Genomic DNA, 20849 nt, shown 5'->3' with positions numbered 1-20849 from the left:
TGTCTGCACTCTGTATCAATAACAACCCATGGCAGCATTAAACTAGAGCACCTAAAGTAAAATAGAAATAAAATGAAGTATCAGCTGAGTTAGCATTCATTTTAGCTTTTTATTAGAAATTCTGAATTAAGTTTTGACTTTGGTATTATGCTCCAGATACTTAATGACAGCTCTTTTGGCTTATCCTAAAAGCAACCACTCTTTATTTCTGCTGCCCAAACCCCTCACAAGTCAATGTGGAAAAATATGCACTAAATGATAAAAAATTGAGAATTCTTCAATTCTGAATTACAATTGAATTCATATATGTATTTTTTGTACCACTTATTTCTCATCAGTTATGGAAATGTTGTAGAATATGGCTCTGCCATTACCAAACCTATATATCTGAAAGTGAACTGTACATTGCAAAAGTCTCCAATCAGCTCTGCTTCACTTTGGATCTTGACAAAGTATTATTGAATCAAGGGAGTTTTCAGATTGCCTTCTCATATTTGTTATCTCTCCTAAAAATAAAAACTATTCATATTTTGGTCAGGTAGCTACTGTGTCAGTAAACCAGACAACCTAATGTTCAATATAAAAGTGACTACTTTTCCTTTTTCAAATTTAAGTTGGTAATTTCCACAGCCATTTCAAAACCATACTGAGCCTTATTTAGTGTTAGGACAATTAAATGGACATTTGGGTATTTCTGTTTACGTTTTATGGTTTATTGAAATGAACAGTTCTAATCAATTGAACACATTTTTGTATAAAACTATTTGCTTAGCACAGTTTCAGACAATTGGCAATATTCTGCAAATATGATACAAAAATAGTGAATTGCTAAACATGGGAACATTCAAATACATGCTCACTTAAAATACATTAAACACACAGTAAAACTGAGCAATCTGTTCTCTGAAATAATGCTTTAAATATCAAAACAGGAAGATACGTCAATATGATATAGTACAGCCACATTTCTTCTGTAAGCATGTAGGATTATTACTAAAAAAACTGAAAAATCTTTCAACATCTTAAAACATAAGTTTTAATAAAATCAAGTATTTTGCTGTTTTAATACAATGCTGTAAATCTTTATAGCTGACAAATTGCTGAAAAGTAAACAAGTGTTTCTGAGAGGTCAAAATACACTAATTAGTTTTATTTTATTTTAGTAGGAAAAGTATATTAACTAAAGTGGAGAAACTGGGCATGACATTACTACTTTATGGCTAAGATTCAGAAGTAAACTGAAGTAATGACAAATTATATGACTCTTCCAGTGGCTCAGAGTAAACCAGATTTGATCCTTCTGCTAGTTATTTATTAAAGCAATGGGTGAGGGCAGACTAAATTATTTAGCACCAGGTCCCAGAATGTCATCAAGTACATCAGGCTCTTTTTAATCATCACAATACAGATCAGCTTATCATTCAAGTTAAATGCTGAGTCCTTTCTGGATTGCTTTTGAAGCATTTATTATGCTCATTTGTTTGACAGAGTGTTTTGTCACTAGAAACAAAACTGAACAATGAATGACAATATAGTTATAATATTTGTGATTATTTTTTCTTGAATTATAAAGACGAAAAAAAAAATTCTAGTGAGAAACAGGATCACAAGATTAAGAGTTGAAAATCATTTTAAATACCAGTGTATATTCAAATTAAAACTTTATAAACTGTTGCACTTTTAACTACACTGTTGATAATTTCTTTACTAGTTTACATAATTTTAATTTTCTAAGCTTCTAATTTAATCTGTGGGGAAACTATGTACAGCCTGAGAAGCACGGTGAGTAAATAATTTAAAATATTATTCAAATGAATTGAAAAGAAAAAAAACAATCAGAATTCCAAATGAGCTCAATCTTTTACCATCAGAAGCTGGCAAGATGCAAAACATAATTTTTCCTGTGTCATTTATCATTGTCATTCAAAGAATAAGGATCACAGTTATAGTCCACTGTCATGTGATATCATTCATAACATTTTTATACCCTGTTCCTTGATTTTTAAAAATATGCTAATATGCTTTGATGGATTAAAAAAAAAGGAAAATATGTAACATGATATGATAATTAGGGAAGATGAAAATTAGAGGTCAAGTCATATAATCTATAAGCAAACTAGTAATGTTTTCAGTAGTAATGTATACACAACCACATATTCTTATCCAACTTGTACAGTAGAAAAATAAAATCCTGGAGTTAATTTTCTGTAGGTTTTTGTCCTAACCATTTCTTATTTAACTGTTGACAGAGGCATTAACTTAGTTTCTTTTTTAATTAAACTGCTTGGTGTAGACTTCCGATTGCTGTCTCAGCATTAATAATAATATCTATTTGAAATGAAAACATTTACTACACCTGAATCTGTGATTTGTTCCACATTTTTCTTTTTTGTTCAGAATGTTTGTATGTTTAATTTCACTAACTAAAAGGGAACTGACCATAAGTCATTTCCATCAGTGTGGGTCTTTATCATTATTCAGCTTTAATAAAACAATTACTAAGAAGTAAAAAAGTTAAAGGACTGAAGGGTTGTAATTCTCCCAAGTCCATTCTGTTGATTTTCTCAGAAATGTACAAAATATATCAGATTTCGGACATAACAGAATTGTAACAGATTAGAAACAGCAAATGGTACTTTCCACAAAGAAACATGATTTGCTTTACATACACAACATACTACAGTACAAATATAATACAAATAAATGCATGTACTGCTTGCAACAAAATATGTTTCAATTTTCTTGTCCAAATAAAGATATAAATAAATGACTGAATAATAAAAATCATTACTGCAGCAACATATCATTTTACTTATAATATTTCACCTAAAACAATTTTATATAATAGAATCTAATTCACTTGGTACCTTATACATCATTAGGTTTCACAAAGGTGGTTTTTTGTATTTTAAATTGACTTTTAACCAAGACTAAATTTATTAACATTCTTAATAGCACCGATTTCTGTATACTACATTTTACCATATACAAGGTAAGTAACAGATGTAACATTTTCTTTGCTGTACCTTGTCTTATTTTGCCATAAGCTCTACCATTTCCTGCCTTCCTTTGACGTCCTCTTTGCATTAGGCTGAACGCTGCTGATTTGTTCTTTCTAATCTTGACTTTAAAGAAAACTAAACATACTGTTTATTTACAAAATTAAACGATGACACAAGTTTCTATCAAGTTATACATTTTAAAAAATTCTGTCTGCTTGAAAATAACAAGATTGTCAAACAGAGATTTCACTATTTCTTGAATTATATTATCTGAAAAAGGGACCATAAAACCTTTAAAATATGCAAACAGATTATAGGTATTTGTAATCACGCTGAAAAAGCTAAAAAAAACTGTGAAAATATGTCATTAACTCATTTGTCTCCCTGTACTCACAATAACTGCATATGGAGATTAATGAAAGAGTATTAAAATGTATACAGTGTTGTTAGACTGGGTTCAGTGCTAATAAAAAGACTTCAGATCAGGCCTCTTTTTCATATAACCAAAACAGGGAAGCCAAAATGCAAGTGTGGGCCTCTTGAAAGTTTTAGTTATTGTGAAAGCCTATAGGTCCAGATGTTACTGATGCCTTGTGAGACCACGCTAGCTGACATTGCAAGTATTTGTGCAAAGGTTGTTTTATTAGAAGCATCAGCTAGTTTCATTATAGTTACCCTTTCAGAAGCATTTAGCTGTATGGTGTGGATTCGTGTGGTGCACTGCTTAGCCTTTCTGGGTGACTTTTTCTTGACAACAGATTGAAAAATGAAGAGAATAACCTATTAATTATAGTTATATTTTTACTGGAGATAAAGAACATGTTAAATGAAATACTTCATGGGGAAAATGTCTTATAAAGCCACATACCTAATTATGTATAATATCTGATAATATAAGACAGAAAGAAAACATCTGCATTCAGCTACTGTCACTTGAATACATATGAATTTTTATTAGAACTATTTCATGACTATTTTAAATTAATGATCAAACCACTTCATGCTGCTGTGTGCTATAAAACACCAAGCATGTAAAACACCTCATTTGTTTCACTTACATGTATTGTTTTTGCGGTAAAGCATTTGTCAATGAAGGCTTTACCATACAGTATCAGAGTGTTACGTTAACATACAGCACTGTCTTAAATGACTTCATGCGATTATCAGCAAATGCTTTGTGTGAACATGTAAATAGCATTATATTTTATTATATTTAACATTTTCCAACCTGCTTAATCCAATTCAGGGTTACAAGGAGTATAATCTAGCTGTACTGCACATAATGCAGGAAATGGATCAGTATATTATGCCAGCCCACAATGGGCCAGCTTATGTGTAAACCAACTTTCACACCTAGGTTTTTCTAGAATCACTAATTCAACTAAATTGCATGTATTTTGTGATATGGAAGGTAAGCCTACAAAGACAGTGGGAGAATTCCAAAGTCCACATGAACAACAGTATTTTTTTATATTATATATAGACATGTTTGTTTTTGAATTCACTACAGTATTTAATAAATTAAAATGATCACATTGCATTTTGTTGTGTGGAAATGCATTTTTAGTAAGCGTTCTCTCTGGACAGATTAGCCATCTCCAAAATTGCTCTTTTTCTTTAAATTTAAGTCCATGTTCTTGAAAGATGCTCTGACTGTCATAAATTACAATGCAACCAGCCCAGAAGTAATTCACATGAAGTATTAAATCACCTAAGACTATAATCTCTTAAACAACAGGTTGAAAACTACACACAATGATAAACATTTATTATGGCAAAAAAAAATTTGCTCACTCATCCACAAAATCTGACTCACCACACGTTTTGCTATCTTTGAATGCAGAAAAAGCTTTTGTTGGAGTCAAATATGATTATCTATTTACTACACTGCACAGATTTGGGTTTTGCCCCAGTATATGGACTAAACTAATAAATTAGAACAAGGTACTCGACAACAGTGTGGCATGATTCAGTGATATTCAATCAAAGAGCAATCCTCTGTGAATGTTTGTGTGGTCTGATTCAGGGACATTTGATCAAGAACGGGGGTTTCCATGTGAAACTGCAAACAGTGGCATGGCATAATACAAACACATTCAATCGAAGAACGGTCCCATGTGAAGGTTCACACACTCAGTGATATTCAATCAAAGGTGGATGGGGGGGTCCTCATGTGAAACTTTGAGCAGACACCAGTATAATGGTACTTGACTTGTACAGTAAGAAACTGAAACTGGAACAGAACTACTCAGAAAACTAACATAGGGAGAATGTGCAGCAGACAGTTCCCAGATATGGTAACTGAACCCATGAAGCTTGAAGTATAAAACTGCATACCACGATACTTCAGTTATACTAAGTAGTATTTACAAATCATGTATAGCATTGTGTTTTCAGCCAATACATCGCTCTTAAAAGAGTGGAAACTGTGACTCAAAAAGTCTTCTGTTCCTTTTCTAGGACTTCCTCAACCATATATTATATTTTTGAAAAATTATGTTTTCCTAGTAAAAACCTCATATTGCACATGAACCAAACATGAACCAAAACACTATTTATTTCCTGACTTTTACACAGCTATCCAATGGTAATGAGTATTTCACTGTATGTGGCTCGACATAGTTGGGATTTTTGATAAAAACATATTCACTCAGCTGTGACACACAACTCACCTCAACATATATTTGTGCAAATCGCAAACTTTACTAATGAAAGAGAGAAGACATCATGAAACATATGATTTAATTGTAAAAATATCATTATTAATTTTGATTGACTTGTGGGTTTATTGCAACATTCAGATATAACTTTGAAAGTGCATAAGTGGTTAAAAGATTGAATCAATGCAGGACACATTCCAAGGTAAAGAAGCTCATATGTGTTGCTCCCATACAAGATAATTACCTGTTTCCACATCATCAGACATAATCAATGTTTAACTTATGGAATTTAGTAGAAATTAAGGCACTTAGGCACCTTTATATAGACAACATATTTGCATCTTATGAACAATTACACTCCAAACTTACGTTCAAGCAACACACTTCTTTCCCAATATACAGATATGAAATTTTGTTAAAAAAATATCAACCCAACTCTCCACAAATCATACTCATATCAATCCTAGAGGCCATACTGGTTGGTCTTGATTAAGACTCAGACAGCATTTTAACAATATATAGCTGTATTTCAAGAATCTACCCTTCTAAGATCCAAGGAAATGTTGGGAAATGGACATTTTAATTGGCATCTTCAAAAAAGAGTGAAACTCGGTCATAATGAAAGGTCTTTCATCGATCACATTTATTTCATTTAAAATTGTTCCAAATGTTCCTAGGCAAGACCCAACCTTCCCTAATGTACTAAATTAACATCACTTTGGACAAAAATCTTTAAATATTTCTCAGACAGCTTTTGTACTACAATCACTCCAAATACATTAATGGCGACATTTGGTGTACTCTCAGATGGTATTAAAGTGAATAGGAATAATTCAATTGTAATAGTCTATACCACACTCCTAGCACACAGACTTCAATTTCTGTAACTCAATAGGTAAAACCGATGTCACATTATGCAACTTCTAATAGTGGGTTATGTTTGACTTGCCAACCACGGTTGCTGATTTTGTCACTGGACGATGTCAATTTAAATGATTGAAAATCACTACACCTGTCACATTTACGAACAGAGTGATGACCTTTCAGTGAAACAGCCTATGCTGTATGAAGAGCTCACAAGTTCAGTCACAGTCTTGGAATTTTTGTTTCCCTTTTTCTTTCTGTCATTGGCTTACATTCTGTCATTTCTCACGTAACACATGAGACATCAGACAGATAAGATTCTCTTCTGTTTGTGAGGTCCAAAACAAGCAGATGTATTCCTTATTCCTCATCTCTGCATATATGCATTGTACTTCCAAATGAGCATTCATTGATTGTCAGGATTCATGCAGACAGAGCCTGACCCTATCCAGGGGTGTCGAACTCCGGGCCTGGAGGGCCGCAGTGGCTACAGGTTTTCATTCTAACCCTTTTCCTAATCAGTGAGTAGTTTTCTCTGCTAATTAACTCATTTTCCCTTCATTTCAATAGTCCTGTTTTTAAGGATTCAGTCCCCTGAATTGATTTGTTTCTTTATTAAATGGCAGCCAAACAGAAATGAGATGTGAAATGAGCCAACAGATAACCAGCTAAACTGGGATTTCAAACTCCAACCAATTTCACTCCAACCAGTCTCTTAATGAGAAGCTGATTCTTGCTGTTAATTAAACTCGTTATTTAATTCAATGGCTTGTTGCTGCTCTCATTCTGACACAGCAGACATTTCCAAATTTGTTGATTTTTCTGTTTTTTCTAAGAACACCAACAAAATCTTTTGATGACCTGAGAGATCAACCTTTCTGAGACCTTCACCTTTATTTATTTTCAGATATTTTGTGATGGGCAAAGGTGACCTGGTCATATGGTGGCTTGTTTGATGTCTCATTATTGTTTGGCTACTAGTTAAGGAAAAAGACACAATTAAGGGGCCTGAGTCAAGTTAATAAAAACTAAAGCAAAAGAAGTTAATTAGCAGTAAAAACGGCTCGCTAATGAAGAAGATGGTTAGAATGAAAACATGCAGCCACTGTGGCCCTCGAGGACCGGAGTTCGACACCTGTGCATAACCAATGACAAAATCAAACTTCTTTATTTTATCAAAGTGATTCATGGGGTGTGTTGCATTACATGACTTGCTTAACGGAAGTGCACTGCTAACTGCCTCTAACTCTCTTAAGATTATGTAAATATCAGCTACAAATGACTGAAAAGTCAAGTAATGTGACATGACCTGAAGCGATATTCTATATTATCTCAAATTTGACAAAAATACAATTCTCCCTTACAGAATGATCAAAAACTTTTTTAAAACATGTCAAGAATTCATTAATATTATTTTAGAATAAAGCATGTGCAGTCCTAGATTGATTCTCTTATGCTATTAAATCTTAAATCATATTTAAAAAGTTGCACTGTGAAAAAGTGCTGTATGCCTCCTGTAAAGTGATTACATGAAAAGCAACTGTAAAAGGAATACTTGCATACCTCTGATATACCACTGAATAAAGCAAGGCAAGTATGAAAAGAGATAAGTGCTGCTTATGCTACAAAGACATTCTAAAATGGCCTAGACGCATTTGCGGGTTCTGCTAGAAAAGATCATAAATAACTGGACTAGACTGATTTTTCAAACTAGAAGTTTTCTTTAATTAGTAACACACATGTCTTTAATCATGAAATCAGTCATTCAGCCTATTTAAATGGAGAAAAATAGTCACTCTGTTGTTTGGTGTCATTGTGTGTCCCACACTAACCATGAACTAGAGAAAGCAAAGAAGTGAGTTGTCTGAGGATATGAGAAAGAAATTTATAGACAAGTACACTAAAGGCAAAAGCTATAAGACCATCTCCAAGCAGCTTAATATTCCTGTGACAACAGGTGAAAATATTAAGAAGCAACAGGTCCATGTACTGCAGCCAACCTCCCTGGACTTGACAGCAAGAGAACAACTAACCCCAGAATGAGCAGAAAGATAAAAAAAAGCCATACTGGATTTTGCTAAAATGCATACTGACAAGCCACAATGTTTCTGGGAGAATGTCCTTTGGAAAGATGAGACAAAACAGGAGCTTTTCGGCAAGCCACAGTACACCATACCTATTGTGAAACATGGAAGAGGAGCAGTTATGTTTTGGGGCTGCTTTGCTGCGTCTGGCCTTGCATCTGTGCAGGGAACAATGGAATCTCAAAACTATCAAGACAGTCTGGAGTGAAACATACTGCCCAGTGTCAGAAAGCTCTGTCTCGGTCACTGTTCATGTATCCTTCAAATGGATAATAACCCAAAACACACAGCTAAAAGCATCCCAGATTGACCAAGAACAAACATTAAGCATTCTGAAGTGGACTTTTACAAGCCCTATAGAAAGAACTGAAACATGCAGTCTGGAGATGACACATTTCAAACCTGACACAGCTGAAGCAGCTTGCTCAGGAACAGTGGGACAAACTATCTGTTTATAGGTACAGAAGTCTCACTGAGAGGTACAGGAATTGCTTGTTTGCAGTGATTGCTTCTAAAGGTGTGTTACTATCAACTCTGTCCACACCAAACTCTGCCATTCAGTTAAACTGTTTTTTTATTGATGTGGTAAAACATTTTGTGTTGCACTTTTAATACCTGTGCTCATATCCATCACCATTAATTTTACTTAGTTTTTCAAAAATGATTTACAATTGATATTTACAAATAACAGTATCTTTTTAAAATGTAGAATATTTATAAAGATTGTTTTGCATAAGTGATTAAGTATATTATTAAAGTATAATTCTTTGAACTAAAGCAGAATTCTTTCAATTAAATATTAAATCATTTAGTTGAGGACACCAGTCTTTACTGAAAGAGCTGTGGGAACAAACTACAGAGACAGGCAGTTGAAGCAGAAACCTCTTTAAGAAGAGTCTAAATGAGATATTGAGACAGCTTAGCTATTAGCTAAACAAACGAGTTCAATGGACAGAAAAGTTCCTCTCATTTGTTACATTTCTTATGTACTATATATATATATTAGTAAGAATAAAAAAGTGTTTATTCAGTAAAGGTTTGATTAAAATTAATGCAGATGATATGGGGAAAAAATTTGAAAAATATACTGTAAAAATTCATACACTATTAATCTTGAAAAGTACAGTGGATATAAAAAGTCTACACATACCTGCCAAAACTGTATATTTTGTGTAGTAAAAAAATGAAACCAAGAGAAATACTGTCATTTAATACACCTTCACAGCACACAATAAACAGAAGTTTTTGTAACTTGTTAGTAATCACTTGATGAGCAGCACTATCTACAATGGTTTTGAAATGTGTAAGATAAAGGTAAATGCTTGCTTCAAAACCAAATTGTGGGATCTGAAAAGGAAAAATAAGTGAAAATATGGGGCTCGAAAAACTTAAATAATGCTTTCAAAATGAAGAAAGATGATTTCAGTTGAAAAAGATGACATTGCAGTTTAAGTACTATTAAAGAAAACTAAAGAAAACATTTTATTTAGTGAGGTGCTTTACTGCTAAGTGAACCTTCATCTCAACAAGCTAGGCTTTTCATTTTCAGTGAACTTTCAGAAAGTTCAAAGTTTGAACCACAATGGGGAGTAAACCATAGCTACTGTATAATGCAATAAGCCTGTTTTACAAATAAAGGTAATAGTTTAGGACTCACAAGATCCTGACTTTTAAATTCTGCCTGAATGCACAAGCCCCAAGAAGAAAAAGTAACCATATTCTTATGACAACTTATTGTTGCTATATGTGTATTAACACACATATTCATCTGTTTGGAAAGCACCTACGGAGAATGTGTTTCTGTTTAAAGTGCTTCAAAATCAACATAACTTTAAATAAGGAGTACTCAATTTTGATATAGTACATGCAATACTGAAGAAAAAATCATGAAAATGATAAACAAACAAACAAAGGTAATGGCAATTACAGATTTATGGAGATAAAGCAAAGGCAGCACACGTGATAGCTCAACTAGTTTAGAGTATTCTAAGCCACAGCTTGAAAATTCATTAAATTTTAGGATTTTTGCCAACCTACTTTTTTTTGCAAATGAAAGCTCATTACTGAAATAATCTGAAGAAGAGAATAATTGAAACACTTTTGTAAATTCACAGTCTAAATATAATATGTAAAGTTTTGAATATCTCAAGTAATTAATGAATAAATGATTAAACTATAGCAAACAAAAGAAACTCGATTTTGTGTAACACCACTTCAAACACAAGTAGATAGATAGATAGATAGATAGATAGATAGATAGATAGATAGATAGATAGATAGATAGATAGATAGATAGATAGATAGATAGATAGATAGATAGATAGATAGATAGATAGATAGATAGATAGATAGATAGATAGTGAAACTTTCTCACACAGCTGTAGTGCTGCAGTCACCAGGATTAATCCAAGAAAGAAAATATGATATTCCAGACCGAAGACTGGAACATCTACTTAACATATAATGTAATATGAAAAATATGAACAAAATGGACTGTGTTGTGATTTTATTTTAATAATTTAATAGGTCTTGGTGTTTTCCTCATGAAGTTAGAAAATCAGTTTGATGCTCAGATGTGGAAATGTTTCTCTGATTTCTACCAAATTTGGTAACCATAATATTTATGGGTAGCTTTGTAAAAGAACAATGTCTGCCATGGTGTTTGCAGACATGGTCAAGTTACAGTGCAAGATATAATGGAGAGTTCAACCTTTGCCTCTCTGGAAAGTATGTTTAAATAATGAATGCTTTTTAAATTTTTTCCATTAACAAATCATGTGTAGAAAGCAGACAAGAATAAGGCTTCAACAATTATCAGACTTTGATCTAATCAGATTATTGTTGTGTATGAAGGCTACATATCTATCTGACAAAACTAGGACAAACACTTCTACTGCACAATGTGACTTTTTGTCATAGAATATGTCAGGTTTGCTGAGTGCAGTCTCTTGATCTTGTGACTGACATGACTGAAACATGACTAAAAATCGCTGCCGTGTAACATTTACTGGCTGAGAGTCAATCTTCCAGCAAGTCAAGCTCATCTCTTTTTCTGACAGTCAAGAGTGTATTGCCTGACAGAGCCGGTGCTATACAAAGGATTAACAGCTACCATGAGTTTAGCAGCAATCTTGGCCCTTTATTTCTTTTTTCTATTAAAACATAAAACACGTAACATCAGACAGAAGAGCATCTCTTCTGTTTTTGAAGTTCACAGCTCCTATGCTGACTGACGGAGCAGGCACTGCTCAAAGGGTTAATAGCTGTGGTTCACTCAGTTTATAGTATATATATCATGAGGCATCACACAGTCAAGCTTCTCTACTTGTTCCATATACTTTGTCACTGCATTCTGCACTCTATACAGAAACAACTGTTAAGGAAATTTTTATGGAGGTATTTTAGACATGGCCCTTGTACATGACAGCAGATACTCATTTGGTATTACTGTGGAAATCATGACTTATCTACAAAAGGTCCACAAGATGATTAACACTATTGCCATGCCTTACACTGGAACATCTAAAAATTGGACTGAACATGATATTGAATAGCCAGACAACACTGTCATTTATAATGGAGCTCTTTCAAACATTAAAGAGTGCCTGACGCATCAGCATTATTATTTATATTGGCCAATAATGGCTATTAATCAAACAATAAAAAATTCAGGTTTGTATGGATTATTTTGAAGCAATTATTGCAGAGACTTCCCCATTATGAAGGCTTCTATATATTTATAACCAAAAAAAATCTTTACTTTATATAGTCTCTTACTATAGCAAGAAGATGCTTAGAACAACTGTTGGTAATAATTTGTTTACATTTGGAGCACAGGAAGTTTCAGGGAACTGTTCAGAGTTGACACTGGGAACTGAACAGGCAACACACTATATTACACAGTCACCAAAAATCATGTAGAGATGTTAGTATTTTAAATGTACTGCTGTTTTACAAAAGTGGTTATAAAAAAAAACCCTTCCTCCAAAAATGTACAGATTTTCAGACAAAGATATATTTTTATGTTATACTGAAAAGTACAGTAATATAAAGGAGCCATTTTTGACCCCGTCCTGGTCTCCTGTGTTCATCATACTCAATTCTCATTAAGGCAGAGTACCCCATTAGAGATTCAGGCATGAAGCAGCAGAAACAAAGAAACAAGGTGCTAAAGGTGTTGCTCCTCTTAATAAGGAAGCATGATTAAGAGCTGGCAGCGGAGAGATAAAGGCACGGTAGGATACTGAAATCAACCAACATTTTTTTCAGGGTAAATCAGAATTTGTTCCTGGATGCAGTTTGTGTGTACAGTATATAATTTATTTGAGGCTTGTATATACACTTGTAAATAATTTGCCTGTTAAAAAGTTGAAAGATGACTCCCAGCCTGCTACTTTCCCCTACAAGGAGAAGAATATCATGGGAAGTGCAACCTCCTAAATTGCAGAGTCACTCTACTTTTGAAAATGCTGTAAGATGGGTTTTTAGTTAACAGATGCAAACAAACAGGATAGAGACTGCACCTGATTTATAGTCTTTTGACTATAGCTGCTATTTTAAATTAATCAAGCAGCAACAATTAAAAGTAATGTAAAAGCTATTGAATAAAATCAGGTCTGGATTTGAAGGTACAAAATGTTTTGACTGAATTAAACAAACATCACAAAGAAAACAAAGCAATTTAGTGAGGACAAATATTGCTCTATATATTAAATACCACTGGAAATGAAATTTTAAAAATGTACATAGACATCTGAGAAAAGTAACTGTGAAGTACCTGTTTTTCGTAGTGGGAAATCATCCTTTGCATCATACATTCCCAAAACAGGATGATTGAAAGCTGTTGAGATTCCAGTCTGAGGAGGAGAGCTCTGATCCAAAGAGCTGTGCTGAGTTTTCCTAAATGTTAACAACAATAAAGGGGTTAAGGGGAAAAAGGATGGGAGAAAATAAATTACAGTGATGCAATTAAATATCCATCAAATAAATGTATAAAAATACATACAAAGTGATATCTGAACTACCAACTTCACACACTGTCTAGGTGATAGGCACACATTTATGGTGAAACGTAAAAAAACTTTCCAAGTAAGCAATGCGAAAGGATTAGTAGCAAAGAAAGTACAAATTATTTTGGTGTAAACAGTGTTGTTTTCAGATAATCCTATTTTTACTCAAAACAGCAATAATGGGTTAAACTCATACTGCATGCTTAGCAACATGTTAGCCATGGACTGAGTAAACACACAGTACATACATTCTCAATACTGCTTAATCCAGGTCTCAAATCAAGGAAAAAAAAGGATTATTGCCAGTACAAATTAAAGTTATATAATCAAAAACTAATTAAATGAATGTAATGTATTTAAAGATATTTCACATGTAAAAGTATTTAGGAACTTAACAATTATATTTCAAAACTATTAAATACAAGTACCCTAGGTTCTTGTCTATAAGCCGGACTCATGTATAAGCCGGAGACCAAAAATCATACGAATTTTTAAAATAAAATCGTATCATAGATAAGCCGGACTCATGGATAAGCCGAACGTACTATAACCTATAACTAATAGAAGGGAGGGAGGTCAGTGGTCTCACTCGCACCCATTTAATTTCTTTAAGGGGGGAGAGAGTGTGAGATATTGGCGTCTCTCTCACTCCCCGCATGGCGCGGTTGGAGCGGCCGGAGCGCGTTCTTTCTGCTCTGGGTGTCGCCGAGTCAACACGCGCGCGTAGCGGTCATTTAAATTGTGATTTTATATGTAAGCATATTTAAATATATATCGCGGATTTTTTGCTGGTTCGCGGATTTCTGCGGACAATGGGTCTTTTAATTTCTGGTACATGCTTCCTCAGTTGGTTTGCCCAGTTGATTTCATACAAGGGACGCTATTGGCAGATGGCTGAGAAGCTAGATTGCTTACTTTTCTCTCACTCTTGCGCTGACTATCTGTGATCCTGACGTATGACGATTGAGCAGGGGGGCTGTTCGCACACCTAGACGATACGGACGCTCGTCTAAAAATACTGAAAGATTATCTTCACGTTGCTATCTTTTGTAAAGCTGATTCCTGAAAAGACATGCTGCACAGTGCTTCGCATACTTAAAAGCTCGAAGGGCACGTATTGATTTTTGACTGAAAAACAAACTCTGTCTCTGTCTCTCTCTCTCTTCCTGCTCCTGACGGAGGGAGTGTGAGCTGCCGCCTTCAACAGCTTTGTGCTGCGGTGCTTCGCATACCTAAAAACCAAACAGCACCACTGATTTGTTTGCTAGAGATTGTTTTCTCTATCTATGTGACATTCTGTGCTCCTGACACACACACCTTTGAAGAGGAAGATATGTTTGCACTCTTTTAATTGTGAGACAGAACTGTCATCTCTGTCTTGTCATGGAGCACAGTTTAAACTTTTGAAAAAGAGACAAATGTTTGTTTGCAGTGTTTGAATAACGTTCCTGTCTCTCTACAACCTCCTGTGTTTCTGCGCAAATCTGTGACCCAAGCATGACAATATAAAAATAACCATATAAACATATGGTTTCGACTTCGCGGATTTTCTTATTTCGTGGGTGGCTCTGGAACGCAACCCCCGCGATGGAGGAGGGATTACTGTATAAGCCGATATTCTATTTTTTCATTTTCACAACTTTTTTCCTTAGATAAGCCGTGGCTTATAGACAAGAACTTAGGGTAATATAAAATCACACAGATAGAAGAAATGTTTTAAGATTAACTATAATTTGCTGTTCTAATGAAACAATACAATGAAGAATCCAACATTATAAATGTGTTATAGCTATAGTATGTCCACCCAGTGTCAGGGTGCAACTCGTGTAATCCATCAATGAGTTAATTTTGTGTTTTATGTGATATAACAATAAACTGTAGATACTTTTACAGGAAAAAAATGTAAACATATACAAACCCACAAAGACGACTTACTCCTTCAATCTATTTTAAACAGGTTTTTTGATTAAAATCAACCATGTCTTGTTACTGGTCCACTGTACAAGTAGAGAGTAGACTGAGGAAGCTGCTCTATATGCTTGACATCTTAAGGGTCACGATAATTTTTAACTAATAAGCATCAATAGTTAATGCAGCTGCCTCATGAAACAAGCATCCAAGGTTGGAACTCCGCATTTTGTTGTGGTCTGTATGGCGTTTGCACTTTTTATTTTTAAAAGTATTGTTCAAAAATTGCCAACAACTTGCAGAGTTTGGTTCCTGCCTTGCACCTGATGTTGCCACAACAGGTTTTTGTCTCCGGAGACCCTGAATTGAATTAGGCAGGTGTGAGAACACTGTGTTAATATAAATGAAACGAAATAAATGCAACTGTTACAATTTAACACTGGTCTTACAATAAGTAGTAATCGTGCCTACAACCAAATCAACATCACTGCTTGATTTCACATTGGGGATGTGCAGTAAAGAAGAGAAAGTATACTAATAATAAACAGTGTAATTGTTCTTTTAAAATGATACATTGACGGAAGGACATGGTGATGACAAACAACAAATGACTGCAGTTGGCTGCTCTGTGTGTAATGGATTGAATATCGCTACTAGGCCTGGCCCTAATTACTAATATGAACTGAATGTATTGCATGGACAAGAAAATAAATCAACTAAGCAAACACTTATCTGAACAAACTAATAATGCAATAAATTGTTAAACTATGAACTACAGACTACTCTCTATCAAATTCAGTTGACACTTAAAGGAAATACCTCTGACATCTTAGTCACATGACACTATACTTGAAAACACCAATCTTCACTTGCTTAAAACCATCTTAACCTAAAGTATTCATTAGAAAAAGGCACTTGAAAACCTCCTTTAATGTTCAGCATTCATTCCTAACTGTGTGTGAGAATGACCTGTCTTTTCAAAGAGGGGATTCAATGCACTTCAACTACCAAGTATAAAGCCTGCTTTACAAATAAGCAGATGTAAGAAAAATGTATAAATTCATTCATAATCAATGTTTTAACCACTCTGACTAGGAGTATGGCTTAGTATATAATCATGAGAAATTGGAAAAATACATTATACTACAGTACTTTATAAACTTTAACTCTGTACTTAAAAAATGTGAATTTTTGAAGAATGATGTGATATGATTACAACAAAATCTTAATTACTGTAAAAAAAAAAAAAACACATTGACAAAGCTAAAGAAAGAGATAGAAAAATAAAACACAGAACAAATGTCATACAACTAAAATATTTTACTGGTCAGTACCGCGGGTGGTAGAAAAAAGGTGATACAGTACAGCAGTGGTTCTTTAAGTGTGTTACATACAGTACTTGCAAAATTTTAAAGCATACATATGCTTACTGTTGGCTCAAATAAAACCCTAATTTAACGACCTATGTCACAGTATGAGCATTACACTGTCAAATTATATTATTCATCCCATCTTCAAAAAAATTGTAGTTTCTTTTTGCTTTGTTCCTATATACGATATACATATTGCACTCTGCTTGCATCATTGTAAAATACTATAACAACCATCGAGATGGAAAACAAAGGGCAGCACACACGGGAAATCAGTCCTTCCTTTATTTAACATTATTAATTGTGTAGTTTCACCATTACATTTTTGTAACTTTTCAAATGAACAACTTCTCTGTCCCCAACAAAATTGTTATTCGAGTTCTTTGTGGGCAAGCTGTTTTTGAATCACACTTTATAATCCTCTCTTCCTTGAAAATGGGCATTTCCTTACTGATAAAGATGCGTTCATCTAGAAGATTGATCACTTCCACTATAGTAGTATGTGAAATAATGAGTTATCCTGAATATTAGGAAATTGAAGAACAACATTAAAAAGTTCACATTCTTTAAAAAAATTAATTATGTGACTTTCAAAGTTCCTGAAAATATAAACTTCACTAATGATTGTAGTTTATGTAAAACACTAGAGCTATGCATTGTATATAGTGTACATCCATACAGGAAATCTCTGCCTTTTTTTGCAGTAAGGCAATATTGCGATTTAAATTTTACATTAATTAATTGTGCAGTTTTCGTATACTATACAAATAAGCTGATTTAGACCATATTTAGCATAGACAGAGGAAGAGTATCATTTATGTAGTGTTGATGTCCATGTATAATTTCTATAGTAGAGAGCACAAGGTTAGGAAAGTTACCAGGTCTGTTTTAGCAATGTCTCTAACTTGCATATAATAAAATAAACATTTTGAAGAAAAGTTATATTTAAAGCACAGTTATTCAAAGCATACAGTATTGTTAATATCCAGATCCATGAAGGTACCAGTAATGAGCATGCACCATATATTAAATATGGAATGCTTAAAGGATGGTGTAGACAAATAAAGGTGCAACCGATAGTCACATCTTAGCTTTCAATTGCCTCAATTGGTACCATATTTTAAATGAGTGTTGAACCACTAGATTTCTCCTCGGCTAACAATAACTAATGGTACGACTGGATATGCAAGCCTCAATGGCTAATCAAATATCCTAAAATGACTACTGAATATACAATATTTAAATATGGTCGCAGATTAGCAACGTCAGTAATAAGCATGCAAATGTGTGTTAAACCACAAATTACATATAAGAATCAATCTAAAACAGTTATTCATTACATTACGAATATGGCTACAATAATTAATGATTTAAAATGAGCCTAGCTTACAGCTTGTTACAGCATTCTAAAGTTCTTTTCAATAAAATCAAAATATCTGACAACCCCACAATGTCTTCTTGCTCCTCATATTAGGAATAAATAGGAAGGATTTTGTGCTACCTTCTAATTTTCTAGCTAATGCGCTTAGAACATATACAGGAAAGAGTTAAATTAGCATTTTCACTCAGGTATGCCTTGAAATTAACTGGCAGCCCAACCAGGGCTGATTTCCATCTCACAACTAATGCTACCCCAGCTTTCCACAGCCCTGAACTGGATAAGAAGGCTTGAAAAAGAACAGATAATATATTTGCTAATATTTTATTCAACTCTTGCAAAGCATTAAGACATGAGTGATGCTTCAACTACATTTACCTTATACAGGCTTTTTATGTTTTGCTCATTTTTGAATTGTGGTTGTCCTCGTTTTTTGTTTTTAAACATACTGAACTCAAACTCTGCGGTGGGTTTGCCCAGGATTGGTTCCTGCCTTGTGCCCTGTGTTGGCTGGGATTGGATCCAGCAGACCCCCGTGACCCTGTGTTCGGATTCTGCGGGTTGGAAAATGGATGGATGAACTTAAACTTTTTTTTGTTTGCATAGCTTTACTGCAGTACACTACAACCCAACTAAACACTGGCTTCACCTGACAGATGAAGGGGGATGGAGACAAATACATGTTGACAGTCAGCTAGTCACCTATGACCCATATATGGAGAGTGGAAAGGCAGGAAAAAAGAACTTTACTGGAGGAAGAACACTGCTTGCTGATTGATTCACTGTAAGGATAATGTTTCTTGGAACTTGGGAGGTGCTACCCTGGCACAACAAACAGTGCTTTGAATTTTATTTGAAATGTTCATTGTTGGTCTGACCACAATACTTTTTCTCAAAACTTAGCTTGTTTGGTCTTCTTGATTGTTTTACTGTTAGCCCAGTTTATTTTATTCATCTTTATTCTCATCTTGTACTAACCCGAAACACATTTCATTTACTTAACTTTCAGACAAAGATTCAAAACCTCCAATATAGAATTTTACCCATTTGTGCACTTTACATCTCTATCTCTGACTTCCTTCAAATGTTTCATAGTCCTTACTGTTAAAGCCTTCCTTCACATTAACCATCTCTACAATAGTTTAAATTGCAACTCTGTTTTTTAGTCAATTGCAAAGAATTAAAACTTGGAAATCACTATCAATCATCCTCTGTTCTGTTTATCCTCTTGACATCCTGCTGTGATGCTTGGTAACATTACTAAATGGTAAACTACTATACCAACACCTAGAAAGTGACACAAGAAAAAAATTATATGAATACACAAACAATATATATGGAAGCGAGATGTTTGAAGCAATGAAAGAAAGCTCATTTGTAGGAAGTCATGGTGCCAAATAAGATAAGAAAGTGAATAGTGTAGAGGTGATAGTCGTGCCATTCAGTGCCTTGTTAGACTATCACTACTTGCCCAGTTGATTATCAATCTACTGCTATTGACTTCATTCAGCATTATGGTTTATCACACATTATAGACATGGCCAAAACTAAAGAATGTAACCTAACACTACATTCTCAAACTCTCATAATACACTTCAGGGTCAGAATGGTTAGAACTTATCCTTGCAGCACCAGGTTCATAGAGGAAACCAACTTTAGTTGGCATTCCAGTCCAATGTACAAAATTTAATTGTGTAAAATTCAGCAAAAACTACTTACCCATACCAGTAACGAGGGTCATTTGGCAGGCAATGATTTAGGTTTCTCTGAGCAAGTGCTTTTTTCTTATTCAAGACAAATTCCTGCAATCTCATCTTCACCTCAGTACTGGCCACAGCACCTAACAAGAAACACATCAAAGTATAATTAAGTACAGTTTTTAGCTTGTGTCTAGGGTAAAGCTGAAAGCCAAAAGTTGAGTTTTAAGTTGAATCATAAGTAAAAAGAATGCTTGCAGTGCTTCTGGTGTCATGATATAGTTCTTAGTCTAAACTAAAGTTTATTCACAAGGCACAAAGTTTATTCACAAGGTTTAAAATATAGAATAATCTGTTGACATTCAAATCATCCATGCTTAAATTATTCAAGATATAAGGTAGTCCTGGTATTCATGTATATTTAGATGATGTGCAACAAGGGCATTACTTGAGGGTTCAGGTCAATATGACCTTCTCATGGTCAGCATACAGTCATATGAAAAAGTTTGGGAATCCCTCTTAATTCTTTGGATTTTTGTTTATCATTGGCTGAGCTTTTAAAGTAGCAACTTCCTTTTAATATATGACATGCCTTATGGAAACAGTAGTATTTCAGCAGTGACATTAAGTTTATTGGAATTACAGAAAGTATGCAATATGCATCATAACAAAATTAGACAGGTGCATAAATATGGGCACCCCAACAGAGATATTACATTATGGAAACAGTAGTATTTCAGCAGTGACATTAAGTTTATTGGAATTACAGAAAGTATGCAATATGCATCATAACAAAATTAGACAGGTGCATAAATATGGGCACCCCAACAGAGATATTACATCAATACTTAGTTGAGCCTCCTTTTGCAAATATAAC

General features: G+C 34.1%; 1 protein-coding gene across 1 annotated transcript in view; it reads right to left on the bottom strand.

Annotated features, from left to right (window-relative positions):
- The window catches only part of hdac4 (histone deacetylase 4), a 552364-nt gene that overhangs the window by 155595 nt on the left and 375920 nt on the right, over nucleotides 1-20849 (bottom strand). The window contains 2 exon segments of the mRNA XM_028807299.2: nucleotides 13388-13509; nucleotides 19995-20115. Coding sequence (XP_028663132.1) covers nucleotides 13388-13509; nucleotides 19995-20115 — 243 coding nt within the window.

Source organism: Erpetoichthys calabaricus, chromosome 8 (genome assembly GCF_900747795.2).
Source record: "Erpetoichthys calabaricus chromosome 8, fErpCal1.3, whole genome shotgun sequence".
Classification (NCBI taxonomy): Eukaryota; Metazoa; Chordata; class Cladistia; order Polypteriformes; family Polypteridae; genus Erpetoichthys; species Erpetoichthys calabaricus.
This window is presented reverse-complemented; position numbering and strand designations above follow the sequence as displayed.